This window comes from Monodon monoceros, unplaced genomic scaffold (genome assembly GCF_005190385.1).
Source record: "Monodon monoceros isolate NGI ecotype Baffin Bay Population unplaced genomic scaffold, NGI_Narwhal_1 Super_Scaffold_18, whole genome shotgun sequence".
NCBI classification, from domain to species: domain Eukaryota; kingdom Metazoa; phylum Chordata; class Mammalia; order Artiodactyla; family Monodontidae; genus Monodon; species Monodon monoceros.
The window spans coordinates 93,041,565-93,065,869 of NW_021703774.1; the positions used below are offsets into that span (position 1 = coordinate 93,041,565).

General features: G+C 41.6%; 1 protein-coding gene across 4 annotated transcripts in view; it reads right to left on the bottom strand.

Annotated features, from left to right (window-relative positions):
- The window catches only part of CDC14A (cell division cycle 14A), a 183,492-nt gene extending 182,467 nt beyond the window's left edge, over positions 1 to 1,025 (bottom strand). For 3 of the 4 annotated variants that reach the window (XM_029227789.1, XM_029227788.1, XM_029227790.1), the window contains exon 1: positions 492 to 1,025. In XM_029227789.1, the coding sequence (XP_029083622.1) occupies positions 492 to 540 (49 nt within the window). In that variant the 5' untranslated portion in view covers positions 541 to 1,025. The remainder of the gene's footprint in view (positions 1 to 491) is intronic. The other variant, XR_003794349.1, reaches the window with a different exon arrangement.
- Positions 1,026 to 24,305: the final 23,280 nt, after the last annotated feature.

Below are 24,305 nucleotides of genomic sequence, written 5' to 3' on the forward strand. Positions count from 1 at the left end.
GGAGATGCAAGTTTGGTTCAGAAATGTCCAGACCTCAGCAGCTGCGGAAGGGGAAGGGAGAGGCCAGAGGCGAGCCTCTCCCCTGCAGCTCCGGAGACTTCAAGAAGAGGAAGGGAGGAGAGACGGGGTTTGTGTCTGGAGATGTCCCGAAAACCGAGTCCAGCAGTAGAAGGATAAAGGCAACCGAAAGGATCCGCACAAGCCGCTGCATGCAGGAGCCCGGGAGAGGCCGGCGCCGTCCCATTATCGGGCGGGGAGGCCTTCCGAGCGTGCTGCAGAGGGAACGAGGGACGCAAGAAAGACAGAGAAGCCGGAAGCAGGGGGTCCTCGGGGAGAGGATAGCACCGAGAGGGGACGAGAGCCCGCGCAGCGACCGCAATACGCTGGGGGCCCAGGAAGAAGCCGGAGACAGTGGTTGGGACGTTGGGGCGAGAAGTGAAAAGAGTTGAGGGCGACGGAGGGTTGGAGGATGCGGGGCGGCTGCTCCTCACCTTTCATGAACTCGCAAGCCCCGATTAGTTCCCCTGACTCCGCTGCCATCTTAAGCGAGATACGCACGGGGGAGGGCTGGGTCCTGGCCAGCTGAGGTCACCCGCCCCCGGGGGCTTCCCCACTGCCCAGGAGCCGGGAAGCTTGCTGTCCCGAACACCGAGCCCGCCCGAAAGAGGCAGCAGGCGCCGAGGGCGGAGGCGGCTGGGGGGTCAGCGCGCAGGGCGCCCCGGGGACATTCCGTGGGGAACCCGAGCACCCTCCGAGCGGGGCGCACACGCCCCGGTCTGTGGCCACTCCGCTTCGGACCCGGCTGCTGCCGCTGCTCCGCCGCCGCCGCGCCTGGGAAACGCAGACCAGCTCTCACGGCCGGGCAAAGTCTTCCCCCGGCTCCCAAAGGGATCATGGAGGAGGAGACTTCTGGCCCCGCTCGCGCCCGTGGCTACTCGTGCGGCAGCGGGCAGGACTCTGGTGCCCGCCGGCTGGCAGCAGCTGCTCCCGCACCTCCTTCGCCACCTTCTTTCAGCAGCAACTCTTCCTCCTCCTCCTGCCCCTGGGTCCGCCCCCAGACCTTCTTCCCCGCCCTCCCTCAGCCCCCTCCACTTTCAAGGCTCCGCGGCCATCCCTTAAAGGGACAGCGCCGCTCCTTTCTCCGCGCCCGCACCGCGCCCCAGTTACCAAGCGCCCCGCGGATCACTAAGAGCCGGTTGCTAAGGCTTTGTTGCCGTCCACCAATTGCTGTACGGGAAACGCGGTCCTGGGCCATGAGGAGCCGGGCGGGGCCTCCAGACCAGAAAGTTATGAATGAAACGGTGGAGTTGGGAGTGGTCCCGGAGGGTGCTGAAGCGGCTTCGCAGGCAAGAATGAGCCCGCGCCCCTCCGTTTTCTGCACCCACTTAGTCTTCTTCCTATTCCAGATTTTTCGTCTGTCTCTCTCATTCTCTACCTCTCTCTCCCCACTCACCCTTGTTCTTCTAAACTCTTGCATGCGCGCGTGGACACACACACACACACACACACACACACCCTTAAAGATCTCAGAACTCCGTGCCCCACCTTACCTATAGCTAATCTTTCAACCAACCCCCATCCTCACCACTGACAGACCTCTATCTTTACTAAAAAAAGAAGCCCTACCTCGTAGCTCAGAAGAACACCTACTGGTTTCCTCTACACATATTGGACTCTAAATTAACTTGTGCTTTGTTCTCACTGGGTAAAAGGTTCCCATCCGGTTCCCCACGTCCTCTCATTTGGGTCGCCGCTGTGGGCGCAAAATCATCACAAATACCTAACCTTTATGTGGCTCTGGTTCTGGAGGGGGGCGGGGCGGAGGAGCGAGGCCAGCCGGGGGGGGAGGGGAGGGAATAGGGGAGAGGGAAGAGGGCCACTTGTCCACGGGGAAAATTATCACAAAAGAATATCTTTACACAGTCTTAGCTGAAGCGCTGCAGAGAGTGGTTCATCTCAAAGAAGCCCTTGACTTGTTCCTGTGAGGCTTCTCGTACAGCTCGAACAACTTTAAAGCAGGGTGTCCTACCTGTGTGCCTAATTAGAGAGCAGTCCCTTCCATATGAAAATGGCGCTACAGACCCATCACCGGAAGAGCATGCGCTCTGAGTGGTTTCTCCAGAAACAGACAGGGATTTGTGCCAGCCTTCGGTTTCGCAGTCGTTTGTTTACCTCTTGGAGAAAGGGGGCGCGCAAGAGAAAGAGTCCACTGACTTTGAAGGACCGCTCTGAGGTCAGCAAGTAAAGCTCAATCTCTTGGTCTCAACCCGTTAGCTTTACTGGCTCTCCAAAAAGCTAAAGAGCCCACAGAAAAATGATAAATGAATATTACTTAGATATTCAGAAAAAATATTCTGAACATATCAGTAATTCTAATAGAACATGCCCTTGCAAGACAGTTAAAAGAAAACCTATCCTAACATTCCAAATCTTTAAACTCTAAGGTAAGAACCGTATAAATTTAAAGCTGGAAGAATCACTAAAGACGACCTCCTACCATCCCCTAATCTTCCCACGAGGAAAGACTATCTCAAAAGAGTTTTTAAAACCGTAAAAGTCCTGAAAATATGAGTTGTCATGAGTGTTCCACTCTGCTGAGATGCAGTCCATGTTTTCCAGGCCCCTGGCCATGGCTATGGAATTCTAAAGAATGAAGTATCTCTAAATGTATTGTCCACACTCAACAATTCTTCGAATTTTGCCTGATATTTACTCCCACAAATCGTGTGTCAACAATCATGTTAGCCAATTCATATTATTTTGTTGAAAAGTTCCAACTGAGACTTTATATGTGACAGTTATGGAAAAGCAAAGTGTATGAATGTCTCAGTAAACTTACCCACTTTGTTTAAAAAAGCTAATTCAATGATGGCAATCTATTTCCAAATTTTATGATGTGAAATTCGTGTAGAACCTAAATTCTCTTAACAAATTTCCTAACAACTTTTCATCCAAGTGTTGTATTAGAAAAACTGCTTTAGAAAAAGAAGCCCAGGTTCTCATTCAACGCATAAACTTTTAATTTTACTAAGTAAATAGACTAATGAAAAGAACTCTAAATCTATATGTTCAGAGAAGTCAGATTGAATTAAACACCTCTTGTTATTTTCTGAAATGAATTTACAAAAACATTCTCTTTCATATAATTCTCCTGCTTAGAAATTTTGGTCATGAGGAATGAATTATGACCTGAACAAATAGAAGTCCTTAAAATTAAGAACTCAAAATGAAAAAGTTTATTTTTCCTTAGCATATTTACAGTATGAGTATTACAATAAAATTTTTGAAGTTGTTAAGACTTTATAATGTTTTTTTTGAAGCTCAATGAAAGGAAAATAAGTGATTGTCAGTATAATCAAATCTCTCTAAACCAAAGTCTGCACAACCTAAATGGTATAAAAAAAATCCTACAAGAAAAATTATGAACAAGATAGTGCTCATACAGCACACATACATGTCAAGGTTCTAATGAGATCATAAAATACTATATTCTCTCAATTATCATGAGGTCAGAGTTCTTATTGGTTGTAGTTTCATAATAAAGGCATGACTTCACAGTCTATGGAGGAAGATATGGAAAAAACTTTCCAATCACTCAGAATAAATGTTAGGAAGACTTTTATCTTAAACAACAATAAAGAATGGTGTTGCACACATAAAGAAAATACTAGGAGAATAAAGATTTCACTCAACTACAGAAAGGGAAGGTAATGTTATACAGAGAAATTTAGTTAAGTATAGGGCTTCCCTGGTGGCGCAGGGGTTAAGAATTCGCCTGCCAACGCAGGGGACACGGGTTGGAGCCCTGGTTCGGGAAGATTCCACATGCCGCGGAGCAACTAAGCCCATGAGCCACAACTACTGAGCCTGCGCTCTAGAGCCTGCGAGCTACGACTACTGAAGCCTCCTCACCTAGAGCCCGTGCTCCGCAGCAAGAGAAGATACCGCAATGAGAATCCTGCACACCGCAACGAAGAGTAACCCCCGCTCACCGCAACTAGAGAAAGCCCGTGCGCAGCAACGAAGACCCAACGGAGCCTAAATTAAATAAATAATTTTTTTTTAAAAAAAGAAATTTAGTAAGTATAGAAGTGTCTCAAGTTTGAAAATGACAACATTTATTCTAACTCTGCAAACGTAGCTTGAATCCTGCCTCCAGTGCCCTGAGGGTAGTCTGCAGCCTATGCTCATGCACCTGGAGAGCTAGAAAACTCACTGCTAGAGGCAGCTCTAAAATATGTTGTCACCCTCTGGTTCTAATTCTGCTCCTTAAGGCTGTGCTGAACTCCCTTAGTTACTCTTGCATATGACAACTCTTCAAAAATACAAAGGCAGCTCCCTTGGGCCACTTCTTCCCCTTTGGTATTTCCCAGATTAAAATCTCCATTTTCTTCAACCTTTTCTTAAATTACATGGCTTCAAGCCCTGCTGTCCAGTCACTCTCTTTTCCAATTTGTCTGCATCCCTCATAAAGTGTGTCCCAGAACTGAATGCAGGCCTGTGGTGACCTGGTGTGACTAGTTCTGAGATCAGAAAAAAAAAGCACTGATGAAAATTCAGATGGGAACAAAAACACTGAAAAACATAAAAGAACTAAGTTTTATTATTTAGTTGCAAAAAAGGAAATATTCTCTCGTTGGAAGAGGGGGAAAAAGTTGCTCAGGATAGTCAAAGGCCTGACAGCTGTGATATTTACATATTCTATTCTTTTAAAATTATCTTCATTTCTCAGAATATCTGATTTTAACATGCTCTTTTAGTTGTTTGTTCAGTCATGATTATGTTATCTAAGCAAATAAAAGGGAATATATAATACATACTTTGAATTCTTTCTAAAAATCAATTTTCAGTTTAACTATGAACCAAGGGGCAGTAGAAACCTACACTGCTGAGTAATTTGAAATTCAAAGTAATCAAAGTAATTAGATAAGTTGCTTATATAATGCCAAAAATAATTTAAAGCAGCTTTTAGTAAAATATATATGCCAAAAAAGTCATTACAAGCCTGTCCCAATCTGATGAGAATGTATACAAAAGTGAATAATGGCAGAAAACAATTGAGGTTTATTATTATAGAATATTATTATATATTATATTATATATTAATATATATTATATTGTATATTATTATTATAGAGTATTATTATTATTATGGAGTATTATAATAGTATTTTTTTAATGATCATTCTTTAGTTTTCTTTTACAATTAAAGATACAGGGCTTCCCTCCTGGCGCAGTGGTTGGGGGGTCCGCCTGCCTATGCAGGGGGCGCGGGTTCGTGCCCTGGTCCGGGAGGATCCCGCATGCCGCGGAGCGGCTGGGCCCGTGGGCCATGGCCGCTGGGCCTGCGCGTCCGGAGCCTGTGCTCTGCAATGGGAGAGGCCGCAGCAGTGGGAGGCCCGCGTACCGCAAAAAAAAAAAAAAGATTCAAATCCAGAATGAGAATTCTGCCCTTGTTTTTCAGCTCATCTACTCTGCACTCATCCTGTTTGTAAAAACAACCTTCCCAGGCCATTATTGTTCTCCCCTGTTCCTGTCAGTATCTGATTCAGGAAGCTTCCTTGAAAAATGGGGAAGAATGGGGTTTTCTACTTTATTATCATCACTGCCAAATATGTTACACATGGATTGTTGAAAATCTGAGTGCAATAAAAGGAATAGTAACCCCCCCCGCAAAAAAAAGTCATTACAGTACAAAAAGAATACCAAAAATTTGTAGACAACATGACTGCCCACAGATGCTAAGATCTTGGCCTGACCCAGCCATATTCTGCATCACATTAATTCTGTTTAAGGATTTCAAGCCAGAATCAAAGACAGTAAAAACCAGAAGGGACCTGGAAGATCAGCTAGGTCCAGTTTTCACAAAGACTCCATGGAGTCTAAAATAGCAAGAGACCCCACATGGGGTTGGGGGTGGAGAGGGAAAGATGAGCAGGCAGGGCTTTTACAAAATATTTCATTTGTAAAAGAGTATGTGTCAAAATAGAGGAAAGAAAAGAGAAGAAACTGAGGTCCGCAGTTGGTAATCAATTTTCCAAAGTTATGTAGCTTATTGGTGGTAGACTCGAGACCAGTATTCATTATTTGCTCTAATACCAGCAATCTTTTCTCAGTTTTCCTCTAACTTAGCTTATCTAACATTGTTTAGTTCATAGGTTCTGAAATTTTTGAGATGATAAAGTATCAAGCAATATAATGTATATTAATAACTTTTTTCTTCAAAATTTTAGAGAAAATGATTTAAACTCAGAATGAAAAAATAAAAGATGCTTCATTATCTGCCACTGCTATTATTGTCATGTGGCTTCTATAAAAATCTGAATTATTTTTCCACTCCTGTGATTTATTAATAGTATACCAGCGTTCTACAGAACATAGCTTAAGAAATACTGTTTTAGTGAACATTAAATAAAATAATTTGATAATCATCTCATCCTTGACTAGTGCAGCCAGGAAAGAATGATGTAGTTTTAGAAGGTAAAAGAAAGTTCCATGGGCAGGTCAGTATACATACGATTGCTCAATTTATTAACCACTATGCTACATTTTTCAAATAGGCTAAAATGCGGTTTTAAAATTTACATAGTTTATCCACCTACATTTATCTGTCATTTCTATACTCTTTTTGGAGAAGAAATGAAGTGGACATTTTTTTCTCCAAGAATATATAAAATAATATTCCTCACACCACTCCTTGCCCTCATCACCACTGCCTCAACTTACCACCACCCCTTTACCATCGCCCTGTTAAGAAATATCATTAGTGAGCTCATGTTTTAATCTTGTTTCCATGTTCACTCCCACATGCATATTTAATACATGCCCCTACTATACTCTGTATATGTTTCTATCAGGAAAATAATAGTTAAGTTTTATCGAAAACCAAGCAGGGCAATCTATACCTCAGGTCTCACATCAGTTGCCTATGAGGTAGGTACTATGATTACGCCCATTTTACAGTTGAGGAAACTGCCACAAAACGATGCTCATGGAATATTTGGAGAATAAATAAATAAATGAGTAATTAAAATGTTGGGAGTTGATCTCTACTACCAGGCTCTATTCACATTGTCATTTCTTACCTATCTTTCCTGCAGTTAATCTTATAATTGTATTTTTGTCCATAATTGTGAAAATAAAAATGAATTTCATAGTAAAAAAAAAAGGTTGGGAGGTGAACTTATGTGAATTGCTTGGATATGTAAATTATATCTGTAGCCTAGAGTAGTGGAAAAAATACCGGATTTATAATCAGAAGCCTGGGTTTCAGGCACCGCTCTATCACCAACAGTATGCATTATCTTAGACTATTTCCTCTGGTGTTAAATGGGAATTATAATAATTTCTAACTCACAGGAATAAGAGTAGAATTAAATAAGACTACCATGCTGTGATGCCATTGTATACAAATATTTGTTATTAGTGTTAAAGCCGATATTAAATACTAAATTATTTCCAAAATATGATGATCAGAAGCCTCAAATTACATCAATTTGGATCTAGGTATCATTACTTAATTTACTCCTAGATTAAAAACACAAGCAAAGTATTTACAATAGCCAGGACATGGCAGCAACCTAAGTGTCCATTGGCAGATGAATGGATAAAGAAGATGTGGCACATATATACAATGGAATATTACTCAGCCATAAAAAGAAACGAAATTGAGTTATTTGTAGTGAGGTGGATGGACCTAGAGACTATCATACAGAGTGAAGTAAGTCAGAAAGAGAAAGACAAATACCATATGCTAACACATATATATGGAATCCAAAAAAAAAAAAAAATGGTTCTAAAGAACCTAGGGGCGGGACAGGAATAAAGACATAGACATAGAGAATGGACTTGAGGACACAGGGAGGGGGAAGGGTAAGTTGGGACGAAGTGAGAGAGTGGCATGGACATATATACAGTACCAAATGTAAAACAGATAGCTAGTGGGAAGCAGCCGCATAGCACAGGGAGATCAGCTCAGTGCTTTGTGACCACATAGAGGGGTGGGATAGGGAGGGTGGGAGGGAGACGCAAGAGGGAGGAGATATGGGGAAATATGTATATGTATAACTGATTCACTTTGTTATAAAGCAGAAACTAACACACCATCGTAAAGCAATTATACTCCAATAAAGATGTTAAAAACAAACAAAAAACACAAGCAAAATATACACTCACAGAGAAGCTCTTTTTATCAACTGAAGACAATTCCACAGGATACAAGTTAATGTTGTCTTTCATTTCTGATTGCCTGAAGCATGGTACTGTCCCTAGAATGTGATTGGGGCCAACGACCTCATTCAGGCATCCTCCATGGATTCCTAAATTCCCCTGCTCTGGCTCACGTTCTTTCAATCGTTCTGTTCCAGAAGCCTGGAACACAAATGTTGCTCCCTCTGGTTCCCATGGTGACCCTTGGTGCCCCTTTGGAATCCCAGGTTTTCTGGTGCCTACCCCTGTGCAGAAACTCCAGGAGAAAATAATTTCAACAAACTAATGGGAGATCCTTGGTTTTCATTTTTCCAATCACAAAATGCTATACAATTACTGAACAGATTCCTGATGGTTGTTCTTGCTGCTGTTGTTGTTATTAACACCTATAATTGTATTGATTCCAATGGGAAAAAACACACAATATCTTCTGTGTACCAAGCCTTCCTGCATGAAGATTCTATGTTATTCTTCAGGTTCTATCTAAAGTATAATTTGGACTTGTTAGTGTAGGATAATAACGATATGAATAATGTGCACACAAACAAAAATAATTTCTGCTTATCCTAAAATATATTATTTCTCTTCATAACCGTGTTTTATTTCCCGTAACATCAAACATATATTTTCTTTTTATATTTATGTATTCATTCATTCAGCAAATATCTGCTGTTTACTATTTGCCTGGCACTGTACTAGGTGCTAGGATAACAATCAAGAACAAGGCAGATCGTTTTCTTAAGGAATTTACATTCTATAAAGTGATATAGATAAGGAAGCAGTCTCCATAAGCAAGAGACATATGATAGGCTGGAGAAAGCACAGAGCATCAGGAAGCCTTTGTGGAAAACATTAGCGCTGAGAAGTGAGGCAAGCGTTCCCTGCAGAATCCTAGACTTGAGTTTGAACAGGCATTAGCCAGGTGGAGGTAGCCAGATTGAGAAGGGAGCAAAGTAGCAGGGGAGGTGGGAAGGAGGAAGACGCAAGGAGAGAGTCCCAGGCTGAGAAAACATGATGTACACTGGCTGGTAAACAATCAAGAGAAAGGCTAATTCAGGGATCTGAAATAGTTCCATTTGGCTCCAGCACAGAGTGTGAAGTGGGAGGAGAGGGGAAAGGATCTTGGTAAGAAAGGTTAAAAATGTGGACGTTATCCAGAGGGCAATAAGTCACCAAAATGAAATATATTAAGTAGAAAAAGCCTAGTCAGGTGGGGATTTAAAAATTGCTGGAAATAGTCTACAAAGTAGTTACGCTAATTGTAAATAGATTGGAGCTTACCCCATTAATCCCCAAAGAAGCAGAATTACAATAAGAATATAGACTAAGCTCCACTTAACAGGCTCTTTCATTCTCTCCTTTTCCTCTCACTATTAAAAAGACAAAGTCGGGCTTCCCTGGTGGTGCAGTGGTTGAAAGTCCGCCTGCCGATGCAGGGGACAGGGGTTCGTGCCCCGGTCCAGGAAGATCCCACATGCCGGGGAGCAGCTAGGCCTGTGAGCCATGGCCACTGAGCCTGTGCGTCTGGAGCCTGTGCTCCGCAACGGGAGAGGCCACAACAGTGAGAGGCCCGCATACCACAAAAAAAAAAAAAAAACCTCCAGAAAATAGGCATAGAGGCAAATTACCTCAACATAATAAAGGCCATATATGACAAACACACAGCCAACATCGTTCTCAATGGTGAAAAACTGAAACCATTTCCTGTAAGATCAGGAATAAGACAAGGTTGTCCACTCTCACCACTGTTATTCAACATAGTTTTGGAAGTTTTAGCCACAGCAATCAGAGAAGAACAAGAAATAAAAGGAATACAAATCAGAAAAGAAGAAGTAAAGCCGTTACTGTTTGCAGATGACATGATACTATACATAGAGAATCCTAAAGATGCTACCAGAAAACTACTGGAGCTAATCAATGAATTTGGTAAAGTAGCAGGATACAAAATTAATGCACAGAAATCTCTTGCATTCCTATACACTAATGATGAAAATCTGAAAGAGAAATTAAGGAAACACTCCCATTTACCATTCAACAAAAAGAATAAAATACCTAGGAATAAACCTACCTAAGGAGACAAAAGACCTGTATACAGAAAACTTTAAGACACTGATGAAAGAAATGAAGGATGATACAAACAGGTGGAGAGATATACCATGTGCTTGGATTGGAAGAATCAATATTGTGAAAATGACTATACTACTCAAAGCAATCTACAGATTCAATGCAATCCCTATCAAACTACCAATGGCATTTTTCACAGAACTAGAACAAAAATTTTCACAGTCTGTATGGAAACACAAAAGACCCCGAATAACCAAAGCAATCTTGAGAAAGAAAAACGGAGCTGGAGGAATCAGGCTCCCAGACTTCAGACTATACTACAAAGCTACAGTAATCAAGACAGTATGGTACTGGCACAAAAAGAGACATATAGATCAATGGAACAGGATAGAAACCCCAGAGATAAACCTGCGCACCTATGGTCAACTTATTTTTTATAAAGGAGGCAAGAATATACAATGGAAAAAAGACAGCCTCTTCAATAAGTGATGCTGAGAAAACTGGACAGCTACATGTAAAAGAATGAAATTAGAACACTCCCTAACACAAAATAAACTCCAAATGGATTAGAGACCTTAATGTAAGAGTGGACACTATAAAACTCTTATAGGGAAACATAGGCAGAATACTCCATGACATAAATCACAGTAAGATCCTTTTTGACCCACCTGTTAGAGAAATGGAAATAAAAACAAAAATAAACAAATGGGACCTAATGAAACTTAAAAGCTTTTGCACAGCAAAGGGGAACATAAATAAGACGAAAAGACAACCCTTAGAATGGGAGAAAATATTTGCAAATGAAGCAACTGACAAAGGATTAATCTCCAAAATATACAAGCAGCTCGTGCAGCTCAATATCAAAAAAAAACAACCCAATCCAAAAATGGGCAAAAGACCTAAATAGACATCTCTCCAAAGAAGATATACAGATTGACAACAAACACATGAAAGGATGCTCAACATCACTAATCATTTGAGAAATGCAAATCAAACTACAGTGAGGTATCACCTCACACCAGTAAGAATGGGCATCATCAGAAAATCTACAAGCAACAAATAGTGGAGAAGGTGTGGAGAAAAGTGAACCCTCTTGCACTGTTGGTGGGAATGTAAATTGATACAGCCACTATGGAGAACAGTATGGAGGTTCCTTAAAAAACTAAAAATAGAATTACCATATGACCCAGCAATCCCACTACTGGGCATATACCCAGAGAAAACCATAATTCAAAAAGACACATGCACCCCAATGTTCATTGCAGCACTATTTACAATAGCCAGGTCATGGAAGCAACCTAAATGCCCATCGACAGATGAATGGATAAAGAAGATGTGGTATACATATACAATGGAATATTACTCAGCCATAAAAAAGGAACATAATTGGATCATTTGTAGAGACGTGGATGGACCTAGAGACCGTCATACAGAGTGAAGTAAGTCAGAAATAGAAAAACAAGTATTGTATATTAACACATACATGTGGAATCTAGAAAAATGGTACAGATGAACCGGTTTACAAGGCAGGAATAGAGACACAGATTTGGAGAACAAACGTATGGACACCAAGGGGGGAAAGCAGTGGCAGGGGTGGTGGCGGTGGGATGAACTGGGAGATTGGCATATATATAAAATAGATAACTAATAAGAACCTGATGTATAAAAAGTAAGTTAATTAAATTAAAATTTTTAACAAAGATGAAACCAGTTTGTTTCCTTAGAATAGTGCACAGCACACAGTAAACATTCATACACATATTTTTCAAATAAAAATGGTCTCCAAGAAAGAGTATATGAAATCAACTATACCCCAATATTAAATAAAACTTAAATTTAAAAAGAAAGAAAGAGTGTATGGAACAAAAGTTGAAGAAAACCAGAATTAGCCATGAGGAATATTAACACTTTAAGGTGTGGGTAAAGAAATAGGTACTCCTGAAAGAAAATGAGAAAAAACTTCAATAGTTTTTTTTTCCTCCAAAGCCATCAAAACTGAGACATTGAGACATAGAGGTAATAAGAGAATTGGGGCTTAACTGCTCCTGCCAGATTCTCTACAGCTTTAACAGGCAGGCTCTCAGTTGGTTTTAGAAGTATAACGTTTACAGGTTCCACAAGAGAGAAGGAAAGTCTTTAGCTACATTGAACGGGAAGTGTCTAGTATCCTTTTTCCAGTTATAAAGAAGCCTCACATTTTAAAAGCTTTTGAGTGTGCTGTATTAGGAAAAAGCACAGGCTCTCAAAAGGAATAAAGCTACTCTGACCATAAAATAATGTCTTTCACAGATTCTAGGTTGAATAATTAACATTCATAAAGTGTTCCAAAAGGAAAATCACTTAAGAGCACTGAGTATTATTGTCTAATTAATAGTTTCCTAGACTTTACGTGATTAGATACCACAGATACAAAATTAATTCACCTGGCATGAAATCAGACTTTTACTCTCATCCCCATATCCAGCAATGCTCATAGTGTGGTAATGCCTTTAAAATGCAGGAAATGTACCTTTTAAAAATAGTTTTTGATAGTTCTGTACTATTTCTACTCACAGTACTTCTGACACCAAATATGTGGGGTTTTTTCACACCAAGCAATTCTCCAATTCTCTGTGGACGTTAACTAGGTGTTCTACAATTCAATTCAATTCTGACACTGTCTACCTAGAGATAGCACAAACCCCATAGCTTTGTCCCACAAGACTGCCCCTACATCAGATGCCTGTCACAAGTCCCAGGTTGCCACCTGTATTTCTGACCAACCAGCTATAAATCAGGGATTCCCATGACTCCCTCCTCAGGTTCAATAATTTGCTAGAATAGCTCACAAGACTAAGGAAAATATTTTATTTACTAACACAAGTTTATTACAAAGGATACAAATCAGGAAAAGCCAAATGGAAGAGGTGCATAAGGCAACGTCTGGGGGAGAGAGGGGCTCAGAGCACCCACGTCCTTCCTCTCTGGGCATGTCACCCTCCCAGCACCTTGATGTGTTCACCTACTCTGAAGCTCTCCAAATCCTTTCTTTTAATCGTTGGCCATTAGGGAACTCAGTCTCAAGCCTCTCTCCCCTTCTCGGCTGTCTGGGAGTGAGGCTGAAAGTTCCAACCTTCTAATTACAAGGTTCGTTCCTCTGGTAACCAACACCTATGCCCTCCAGGAGGTAACTGTGGGCCCACCAGGCGTCACCTCATTAGCATAAACTCAGGTAGGATTTGTTGCAAATAACAAAAGATGCTCCCCTCACCCCTTCCACTCAGGAAATTCCAAGGGTTTTAGAAGCTCTGTGTCAGGAACAGAAAAAGACCAAATATAGATTTCTTATCACAGGTAGAAAAAGAAAAGCCTAGGGATTATTTGGGAAAGGAGGCTTTCCCAATCTTTCCATTTTCTAATGCCTGGGTACACTGCCCAAAACTACTTGTTAAGAAGGGGCTTTTAATTGCAAATACATGAACTATAAGCCAAAAATCAGTATTTATTAACATGAGGCCATTTGACCTTTATTTAGATTATATCTGTATATGCAGTGTCTTAGTTTATGTTTCCCAAGAAGTAGATTCTGAAACAAGGGTTCACACGCAAGTAATTTATTTGGGAGGTGCAAGGAACTTCACCTGGGGAGTGAGGAAGTGGGCAGGGAAGGGAAGTCAACCAATAGAGGGTATGTTTTCAAGGCCATCTACCACTCAGTGTACTGGATAAGGGTGTAAAACCACCTGTCCCAGAGTACTCCCAACTCACCCAAAGGGCAAAGGACATCTGATGTTTGTCTACCACTCCCCACCATCCATTGATTGAGGGCTACTCCTGGGGGTGTTAATTCTCTGACACTTCCCTTTGGTGCACGCATGTTTCAGAGAGACTCCTTAAGCACAAAAATGCAGAGGTTGGCAGATGGAAGTCTTAGAAGCCAGTGGAGGTGACAGTCCATAGAGTCAAAGATAACAGGTAAACAAACTCAGAAATGACAAGTGTCTTTGGACTTGTCCATTAGAGGCTGTTTCATTGCTGCCTTTCATGACAAAACTCCTCAAAATGTTTCTTTCCTCCCTGTTGCCAATTCTGCCTCTCATTCTCTCTTGAACACACTCCAATCAGGCGTCTATCCCCACTATTCCATCAAAACTACTCTTGTCAAGGTCACCAATGACCCACACAATGCTAAATTAAACAGTTGATTCTCTGTCCTCATTTTATTTGACCTACTAGCAACACTGAACCCCATTGTTTCCCACCTCTTCCTCCTCGAATCACTTTCCTCACTTGGCTTCCCTGACACCACAACTCCTGATTCTCCTTCTCCTTCAGTCTCACTGGCTACTGCTTTTTTGCACTCTGTTCCTCCCCGTTTTCTCAACCTCTTAAAATTGGGGTACCCCAGGGCTCAGAGCCTATACACTTCTCTTCTCTATCTCGGCCACTCCTGTTCCAACGCAGCTCATTTTTTGGCTTTAACTCTGATTGATGTGCTGACCTTCACAAGTTTACCTCCAACCCTGACATCTCCACTGATCTCCTGACTTATACATCCAACTAGATATTTTCACTTGAATATTTAAAAGGCACCTCAAACTCAGTGTGTCCCAAACTCCTGATCTTTCTCCCAAAACTTTCTCCTCATACAAACTTCTTCATCTCAATTAACGGCAATTCTACCTTTCCAGTGCCTCAGTCTAAAACCTTGGATTTATCCTTGACCCACCTCTCTATGTCACATACTGCACCTAATCTGTAGCAAATCTTGTCACCTCTACCTCAAATTATATTGAGAACTGGAACAGTTCTTCACTACCATACACATCCAAGCCACCATCATCTGGGAATAGCTGTAACAGTCTCCTAACTGGCTTCCCTCATCCTGCCCTTGTCAACTATGGTCTTGTCTTAACAGAGCAACCAGAAGTTTCTTTAAAATGATAAGTCAGATCATATCACTTCTTGGCTCAAAATGTCCCAAATCATTCAGAGTAAAAGCCTTTAAATGGCATGTAAGGCTCTAAGTGACAGAGCCTCCCATTATTCCTCCAGCCCCTCCTCCTATCACTCTGCCCTTTATTCCTATTCACGCCAGCCACATTGGTCCTTGTAGTTCCTTGAACATTCTAGACACACTCCCACTTCAGGGTTCTTGCCCTGCTGTTCTCTCTGCCAGGGACTCACTCACTCACCTCCTTTAGGTCTTTGCTCAAATGTCATATTCTCATTGAATCCTTCTATGACTACTCTTTTAAAATCTGAACTTCCCACCCCCAACCAACACTCCCTATCTCCCTTCCCTGATTGATTTTCCTCCACAGTACTTACCACTTTCTAAAATATTCGATATTTTACTTACTTATTTTGTTCATTGTCTGTCTCCCCAACCAGATTATAAATTCCTCATGGCAAGAATTTCTGCCAGTTTGGTTCACCGAATGGTGTCCTCAGAGCCTAGTACAGAACCTGGCACGTGGTGGTAACCCAACAAATATTTTAATTGATTGACTAAATGGTGTAATTAATTAAACTGATTGGTTTAATTAAGTAATTAACAGCAAATGGTGAGGACAAAAGCAAGCCTGAAAAATGGTACAGATGAACCGGTTTACAAGGCAGAAATAGAGACAGATAAGTGGTTCGAGGAGTGACTAGAAATTGAGAAATACGAGATCAATCATGAAAGCAACACTTTTAAGAAGCTTGGGTCAGTAGGGAAGATGAGAAATAAGACAAGGTCATGAGAGTGTTGAAAGACCAAAGGAAAGTTGCATTTTGTTTTGTTTTGTTTTGTTTTGTCTTAAGGCTGGTATGTTTGAGCACACTGATAGACTGAGGGAAAGGGGCCAATGGAGTTGGAGAGGCAGAAGACAGAGGGAGAGCCTAAATGATCTGAAGGGAACAAGATTAAGAATGAGAAAGATTAGCCTTGATCATGTGAGGATCACCCCATCTTCTAAGACAGAGATCAGCAAACTTTATCTTAAAGGGCCAAATAGGCTTAGGCTTTTCGCATCACAGGGTCTCTGTTGCAACTACTCAACTTGACCTTCAGATTGCAGAAAAAGCCATAGACAATACATAAACAAATGGGCACAGTTGTCTCCCAATAAAATTCTATTTACAAAAGCACATGGCAGACCCAGACACTGTAGTTTGCCAACCTCAACTCTAAGATTAGAGGGGAGAAGGTAAGAATAAGAGCAAATGTACTTACATTTATTAATTGGATTGGCAAGTGGTAAAAATGGTATACTTGTCTAATTACTGCTATTTTCTTTATGAATTAGAAGTTGGGATCACCTAACAGAAGAGTGGGACTAGGTAGAGACTTTTTGGAGAGGGGTGAATATTTGAAATACTTGAAATATAGAAATGAAACAGCATGGGGGTGGGGGAGGATACTGCCCAACTGATATTAGAAACCAGTCCATTACAGTTGTGGTCCATCAGGACCAGTCTTGGGAACAGAGAAGGTCAATTACCTGAAAGAGACAGGCTAAAGCTAGTCTTGTCTTGGCTGGCTCCCTAGCATCTACTTTTACTTTCTTCCTCCAATAAAACCCTAATTTTCCTTTGAAATATTCATCCCTCAACCACCCTCGAACACATCGTTGTGGTAGCATTAACCTCGGCCTCCCCACTTAGGTCTAGAGGTGGGCTCTAGCCAGCTTAGCCAGTCAGCATACTCTGTCCCCCATAGTGGTCACAGTGACAGAGCCGGGGATGAAAAGGGGACACAATGTGCATCAAAGAAAGGGAATGAATCCCAAACTCCTTGCCAGAGCAACTTCAAAAAAGCTGTTCCTTCCCCACAGGTGGATGGTATAGCTAGAAAAGATAATGTCTAGAGCTGTAACTACACTTTTTACCCCCAAGTGAAATCCAAGGATAAAGCCAGCCTGTGGAAGGCAGAATGGAGAGAGGAATAGAAGAGGACTTGGGACATCACTGGATCAATCATAATGGAAGAAATGAGCTGGCTTTATCCTTGGATTTCACTTGGCTATGAACTGCCTATTCTTCTTTAAATTTCCCCATATTTAAGGGGTGCCTTACATCTATTAAATCCTTGGCAAATTTGTTACATTAAAAAGGTGAAGGGCTTCCCTGGTGGCACAGTGGTTGAGAGTCTGCCTGCTGATGAAGGGGACGTGGGTTCGTGCCCCGGTCCGGGAGGATCCCACATGCCGCGGAGCGGCTGGGCCCGTGAGCCATGTGAGCCATAGCCGCTGAGCCTGCGCGTCCGGAGCCTGTACTCCGCAACGCAAGAGGCCACAGCAGTGAGAGGCCCGTGTACCGCAAAAAAAAAAAAAAAAAAAAAAAGAGGTGAAGTTGGGCTTTCCTGGTGGCACAGTGATTGAGAGTCCGCCTGCCAATGCAGGGGACACGGGTTCGTGCCCCGGTCCGGGAAGATTCCACATGCCGCGGAGCAGCTGGGCCCATGAGCCAGGGTCATTGAGCCTGCGCGTCCGAAGCCTGTGCTCCGCAACGAGAGAGGCCACAACAGTGAGAGGCCTGCGTACCGCAAAAAAAAAAAAAAAAAAGGTGAAGTGGGACTTCCTTGGTGGTGCAATGGATAAGAATCCACCTGCCAATGCAGGGGACACAGGTTCGATCCCTGGTCCAGGAAGATCCCACATGCCGCGGAGCAACTAGGCTGTGCACCACAACTAATGAGCCTGTGCTCTAGAGCCCGCGAGCCACAACTGCTGAGCTCGCGTGCCAGAACTACTGAAGCCCACTCGCCTAGAGCCCGTGCTCCGCAACAAGAGAAGACACCACAGTGAGAAGCCCGCACACCGCAACGAAGGGTAGCCCCCGCTCGCTGCAACTAAAGAAAGCCAGCATGAAGCAACAAAGACCCAATGCAGCCTCAAATCAATTAATTAAACTGTAAAAAAAAATAAAATTAAATTAAAATTAAAAGGTGAATTATGCCTGGGGTAAGATGAGTAATCCGATGTGACTGGAGCAAAGAGCACATGAAAGGAAGTTCTGGGATATAAAACTAGAAAAATAATGGAGATTTCTAACACCAGCTGAGGCATAGGGAGTGTTACAGCACAAACCTATGCCTCCTGACGCCTTGCTCTTCCATTTACAGTAAATAAGGCTAATAGTGGTTTTTAAAGCTATAAGTCTGTGTCAGCATTCAAAAATAGAGCACTCAGATTTTTAGCAGACAATGAAAGAAAAAAATGCTCTCATACATATTACCCTCATGAGTCTGAAACTCAAACACCACTGAGGCAAAATTGAAAATATTGACTTTGGAGTCAGACCTATGATTGAGCCTAGGCTCTGTCACTAACTGTGCTAGTTTCCAAACCTCTCTGAACTTCAGTTTTATCATCTGTAAAAGGGATGACACTGGTACCTATACATTGGGTTGTGAGGATGAATGACATAGTGTGATGTAAAGTACCTAGCCTCAGCACAGGGCCAGATAGTTGAGTGCCCAATAAACATTAGCTATTATTAGATGTTACAGTGAAGTACCAGCTTATTTAACTACCACTCTATAACCATCTTTTGCAGTTGAATCGGGTGAAAATTTTGCAGGTATGACAGTTGAGTCAAAAGCAGGTAAGAATCAAGAAGTATTGGAAAACATTCAAAAAGAACCTACATTTCCTATTTTCCCCTAAAGATTCACAGTCTGTGCAAAGACTGCAAAGCTTAAGTATTGGGAAACGTCCTTCTAAAGACATACAGACTTTTGGATAGAAATTATAACTAAACATATTACATCTCTGATCAAATGACTACTACACTTGTACTAGCTTCTTAACTAAGAGACTTATTTAAGCTTCTATTTGCCTCTTAAAGGGAAAAGAGCAGGGTGGGAAATTCTGAAGTAAGCCTGAGATCTGTAACACTAGGAAAATGTATTAAGTGTGTGCCCTTAAAAATGATGTTCATGAAATATTGTATTACCTATCTGGAAGGTGACATCAGTTTTCCTAGAGCACTTTGCCACTTTTTAGAACTGTTGTGGAATACAGAAGCAGGACCTGGCTGAGAAAAATAGAAACAAACCGATATCCAGTCTCCTGGAAGGGAGTTCCACTCCTTTACCCCCACTCTATTCTTTCACTTCTTATTCTATTATCTCTATGCTCTATAATCCTTCAGCTAAACCCTGAGCCCAAGAAGGGTGCCCAGTGCAGGAGAGTGGTTAATCACAGGAACCTCGGTACCGGCAGACCTGCATTCAAATCCCAGCCTAGTTGCCTTCTTACCAGCTGCCTTCTTACCAGACTTAATCCAAAATGTATTGCTTAATATAAGTTTCACTTCTATCCTCTATAAAATGGGGATGAATAAATAAAAGGGCTGTTATGCAGATGGAGAGAATGCAGCACATTCAAGCCAGTCAGTACTGTGCTTAGCACATTGCCATCAATAAATGATAGCTGCTATTATCACTACTATATTATCGCTCAGTTTAAGATATTTAACCTTTCTATAACTTTTAAAGGACAAGAAAAAAGAAACCCACCAGGCAGTAGCCCCAGGAATTCTGAGAGGTGATTAATGAAATAGCGTCTATGAGACCTATTGAATGATATGGGGGAAAGGTAATACAACAGTCTTGATAACAAGCAAGAAAAAAGGTGCTCACCCACCAAAAATCTTCACCTGCCAACCTCCCCTCTACATGATACCAGTTCATACTACAGGTATAATAAAGAAGAAAACATCCTTAACATTCAGCCCACTGGAAGCTGTTACTGGCCCTGAGTACAAAGGTGTTTTCACAGTCAGCCAAACAGACAGGAATTCCAGGGAAGTTACTCTCTCTAAAAATTCCTAGGACCTCAAAATGAAGCACACATATACTGTTCTCAGAGTGTCATTTCAGAAACTTACTGGGACCAAAACCACACTCGGTTCACACTAACCTGAGATCTGTAGGGCCCATACTTCCTCTTCTTCACAAGGATATCCGCTTGGGCTATAAGGACCCCACATATTCTGAGTTACCTTTTCATTCTTCTGGGTGGCACAAGCCTGTTGTACTCAGGTGAGAAGACAGAAGAATTCTGCCCTATCACATGGGCAGACGTGGTGTTCGATTACCTTCTATCAGTTAGATTATGGGGTTAAGGAACTAGATCAAATTACAGTCCAGGAGTGTTCAGGCATTGTAATGCAAGTAAAGGTATGGATGACAGTGGACTGCTGCTTTGCCCTCGGAAAACACCAAACTGACAAAAAGTGCAGTCTGCGCCTAAGATTTTACCAAAAACTGCCCAGAATCTCTCAGTAAAGCAGAAGTGTAAAATAATGAAAAGTAAAGCTAAAGTGTAAGATGATGAAAGCCGACTGCATCAGAGCCTATTAGCTCCATTCTGCTATTTATAGTGCTGTGGCTCACTCTGTATCAACACAATCATTGCTGAATTAGATATGACTAACAGTTCGGGTTGATCCTGTTTAATTGGGTCAGATTAATGAGCCAGCTGCACACCCATGTGGGAGAACCATTCATCATAAACTAGATGTTGATGTTTAAAGTAATATTAGATTCTCTTCTCCCAAAATTGGTTTGAATTATACTGTTAAATTAACCTCTCTTTCCCCTCAGGCCTCCAATAGTAGCCTATAGCCAATAAAGGACTGAGCTAGCTCAGCCTATCATTAAAGCAACTTCTCAGGAGCTAAGTCCCAGCCGAAGGGAGGGTCTGGCCTCTGAGTTAGAGATGCTAACTGTTTGTGGTGGTGAAGAGTGAAGAGCCAAGCATCCTGCATTCAACTCCCCACTCTACCACTCGTTAGCAATGAGATCTTGGCCAAGTTTCTTAACACCACTAAACCTGTTTCTCCATTTGTAAAACAGAGCTAATAATAATACCTACTCAATAGAGTTTTTGATGATTAAATGGGATAATCCATTTAAAGTGTTTACCATAAATGCCTGGCATATAGTAAGCCCTCAACGAATGTCAGCTACAGCTAATAATAATAAATATCAGGCTAAAGAAAGCTTTCCTGATAGTTGCTCTCTCAGAAACACACAATCGACACATACACTAGTCAAGGATTCTCAGTCAGTACTGTTGGCACTTTAGACTCGATAATTCTGTTATGGGGGACTGTCCTAAGCACTGTAGGATGTTTAGCAGCATCCTTGACATCTAACCACTACGGGGCACTGCCTCAGTTGTGACATCCAATAATGCCTCTAGACATTGCTGAATGTCTCTGGTGGAGGAAAGGAAAGCAAAAACACCTCAGTCTGAGAACCACTGTGGTAGAACAATTAATAACTGCTGTTAAGGACATTACCATCTTTGTCTTATCACTCTTGCCTAAGTGTCCCATCAACTACGTCTACTAGGTAACTAAATGATAAATAAATCACATACATAGAAGGCTGCCTTAAAATTACTTGCTCCTTTGCTATTAATTCAACTCTGTGAAGATGAACAGCGTGTCATTTTTACCTCAGTGTTCTCAGTACCCAGCACACAAAGGACAATGAATGAATGAATGATGAATGAATGAATGAATATACCCTTGAGCTTTTTTGTTTTTTAAACAACTCAGAGCAGCACTTAGGTTTCCTCACTCTTGACTCTAGTCAACACACAAAGGAGATACCCCGACACACTCCCATACCATGAGGAAGCATGGTAAGCTGGGCCAAGCCAGGTCACGGTTGCAGGAGCAGGGGAGGGCAGGGGCAGCCTTGCCACAGAGCTTCAGGGCACAGAGCCAAAGGCTGAACACCAGCCCATCTCCAGCAGACAGCACCAAGGGCCTAGCTGGAGAAGTGGGTCCAAATAGGTCAATGAGCAAAAGACCTGCAGAAAATCCTAGGATGAGAGAGGCTGAGCCAGCAGAGCCACAGAGCAGAGCAGGGAACAGCTCAGAAGGAGAAGTGGTCTGAAAAATCCCACAGACAGGCAGAAATGTTTCTGGCTGGATGTAAACATGTTTCAGACAACTTGTGATATGGTCACTTACGGACCCAAGATGAAATGAGATCCAGATTCTGTCATTCATGGTTCCAATTCACCCTGCCAGCTTCATGTCAACTACAGTTTTGTTTCATTTTTTAATCTATTCTTTTTCAAATTCTTTTCCCAATTAGGTTGTTACAGAATATTGAGCAGAGTTTCCTGTGCTGTACAGTAGGTCCTTGTTGGTTATCCATTTTAAATATAACAGTGTGTACATGTCAATCCCAAACTCCCTTTCCTTTCCCTCCCACCCTTCCCCCACTGGCAACCATAAGTTTGTTCTCTAAGTCTGTGAGTCTGTTTCTCAGAACAGTTTTAATCAATATATTCTCTCTTCATCCAGGTCAACGATAAACATGCTGGACAAAACTTTTCCTTAGAAACTACGATTATTTCCCCAGTGGCCCATTAAATAAAGGTATTTAATTCTGTAGAGAACAACTTAAATATACTATAAAACAATGACATGTATCACAAAGTTCAGCAAACAAAATTTTCAAGTGAACATCACTTCAACTGTTTTCATATGAACCCCCAAAATGATCCAACTGTACCAGGTGGTCGCATGACATTTCTGAAGCACACGAACGAGGATTCTTAAATCCCTGGTTATTTGATACTGAGATATAAACTGGTAAACAAATACACACCTCTCTGAAGTCATGTCAACTATACCTACTTTCCCTTCATTGTCCAGTGCTCAGCTAAAATTTATTTTCTCTTTGGTTTTGTGTCCTTTATTTTGCAAAGGTATGTGGATTTGAATGTGATAATAAAAGCTTATAGCCCAGGTGAGAAATTTCTTCTAGGGTCATGTGTAGGAAAAGCTATATACTTCCCTTAAGGAAATAGTGGGCTTTGGTGCGGATGGCAGTGGGAGGGGGAGGGAATAACTAGTAACATATCACGTCTCCTTTTTCACTTTCGCCAGGAATCCTAGACCATACTTGAAACTCAATTCTAGTGGTTCATTTGTGTTCTATTTATATACCAGGGCACGACTTTCTACTCTAGTTTTTATTTTTCTGAGCCTGATTTTTAATTTATTTGTAGCTCACCACTTTATGGTATGTGCTTATTACAAGTCTCTGAAAATATTTTGTGAAATGAGGTAAAGTATGAATAAAAATTAAACAATGATCAAAATTTTTATATTATGTAAATGACATTATAAAATGAGAGGCAAGATTAACCTTAGTAATTAGTCAAATAGTATAAAGGAAAAGGCATAAATATTAGAAAGTGTACAACAACATTCTTTTTTTTTTAGTTTTGAGGGGTTTTTTTATTTTTAGGATTTCTGATAAAAATGCAGAACCCTCTTGAGGGGTTAATACCTTAAGACTTTATCAGTAAGTTAGCAGCTTACTGAAGACTAGCTAACATGTGTGCAGGATTATATGCAGGAGAGGATCATGACCAGGAAAAAGATACAGAAAGATAGTGTCAAGGCTCAACCTCACCTCATAGTTTTTAAATGGTGCTGCTAGCCACAAGGATCCACCTGGGAATATTTTATAGTTTCGTTGTGCTGTTATGCTAAACATGTCAATCATGGTGACAGCCCCGCCCATTGCCCTACTGAAGGGGCAACCCTGGGACCCGCATTTTACCTCAGCAAGAGTCAGCGCTTGACCAGAGCACAGTCAACCCTGACTCCCATCCTAGCCTATGATAAACACAAAAGATTTGCTATTTAGCCTAATTTAGCAGCAGATCACCAAACACAGGTGAAGTCATTTCCATAATCATATTGCTACTACCAAAATTTTCCCATCATTAAATTAGAGCAGCCATATCTGAGCTAAACAAAAGTCTCTACTCTTTAATTTTGCTTTCCATTTTTTGTGTAATTAATACACAAACACGGTTCAGATTTCAAGAGACACCCTGCCTCCTGGGCCTGGAACTATTCTGTTCTCTAATGAAAGCAACAATGTTGCCAGTTTATAGTTAGCCTTTCAGAAATTTTCTATTAATTCATAAAAATGTATAGTCTCAGGGACTTCCCTAGCAGTCCAGTGTAAGACTCCCTGCTTCCACTGCACGGGGCGCAGGTTCAATCCCTGGTTGGGGAAC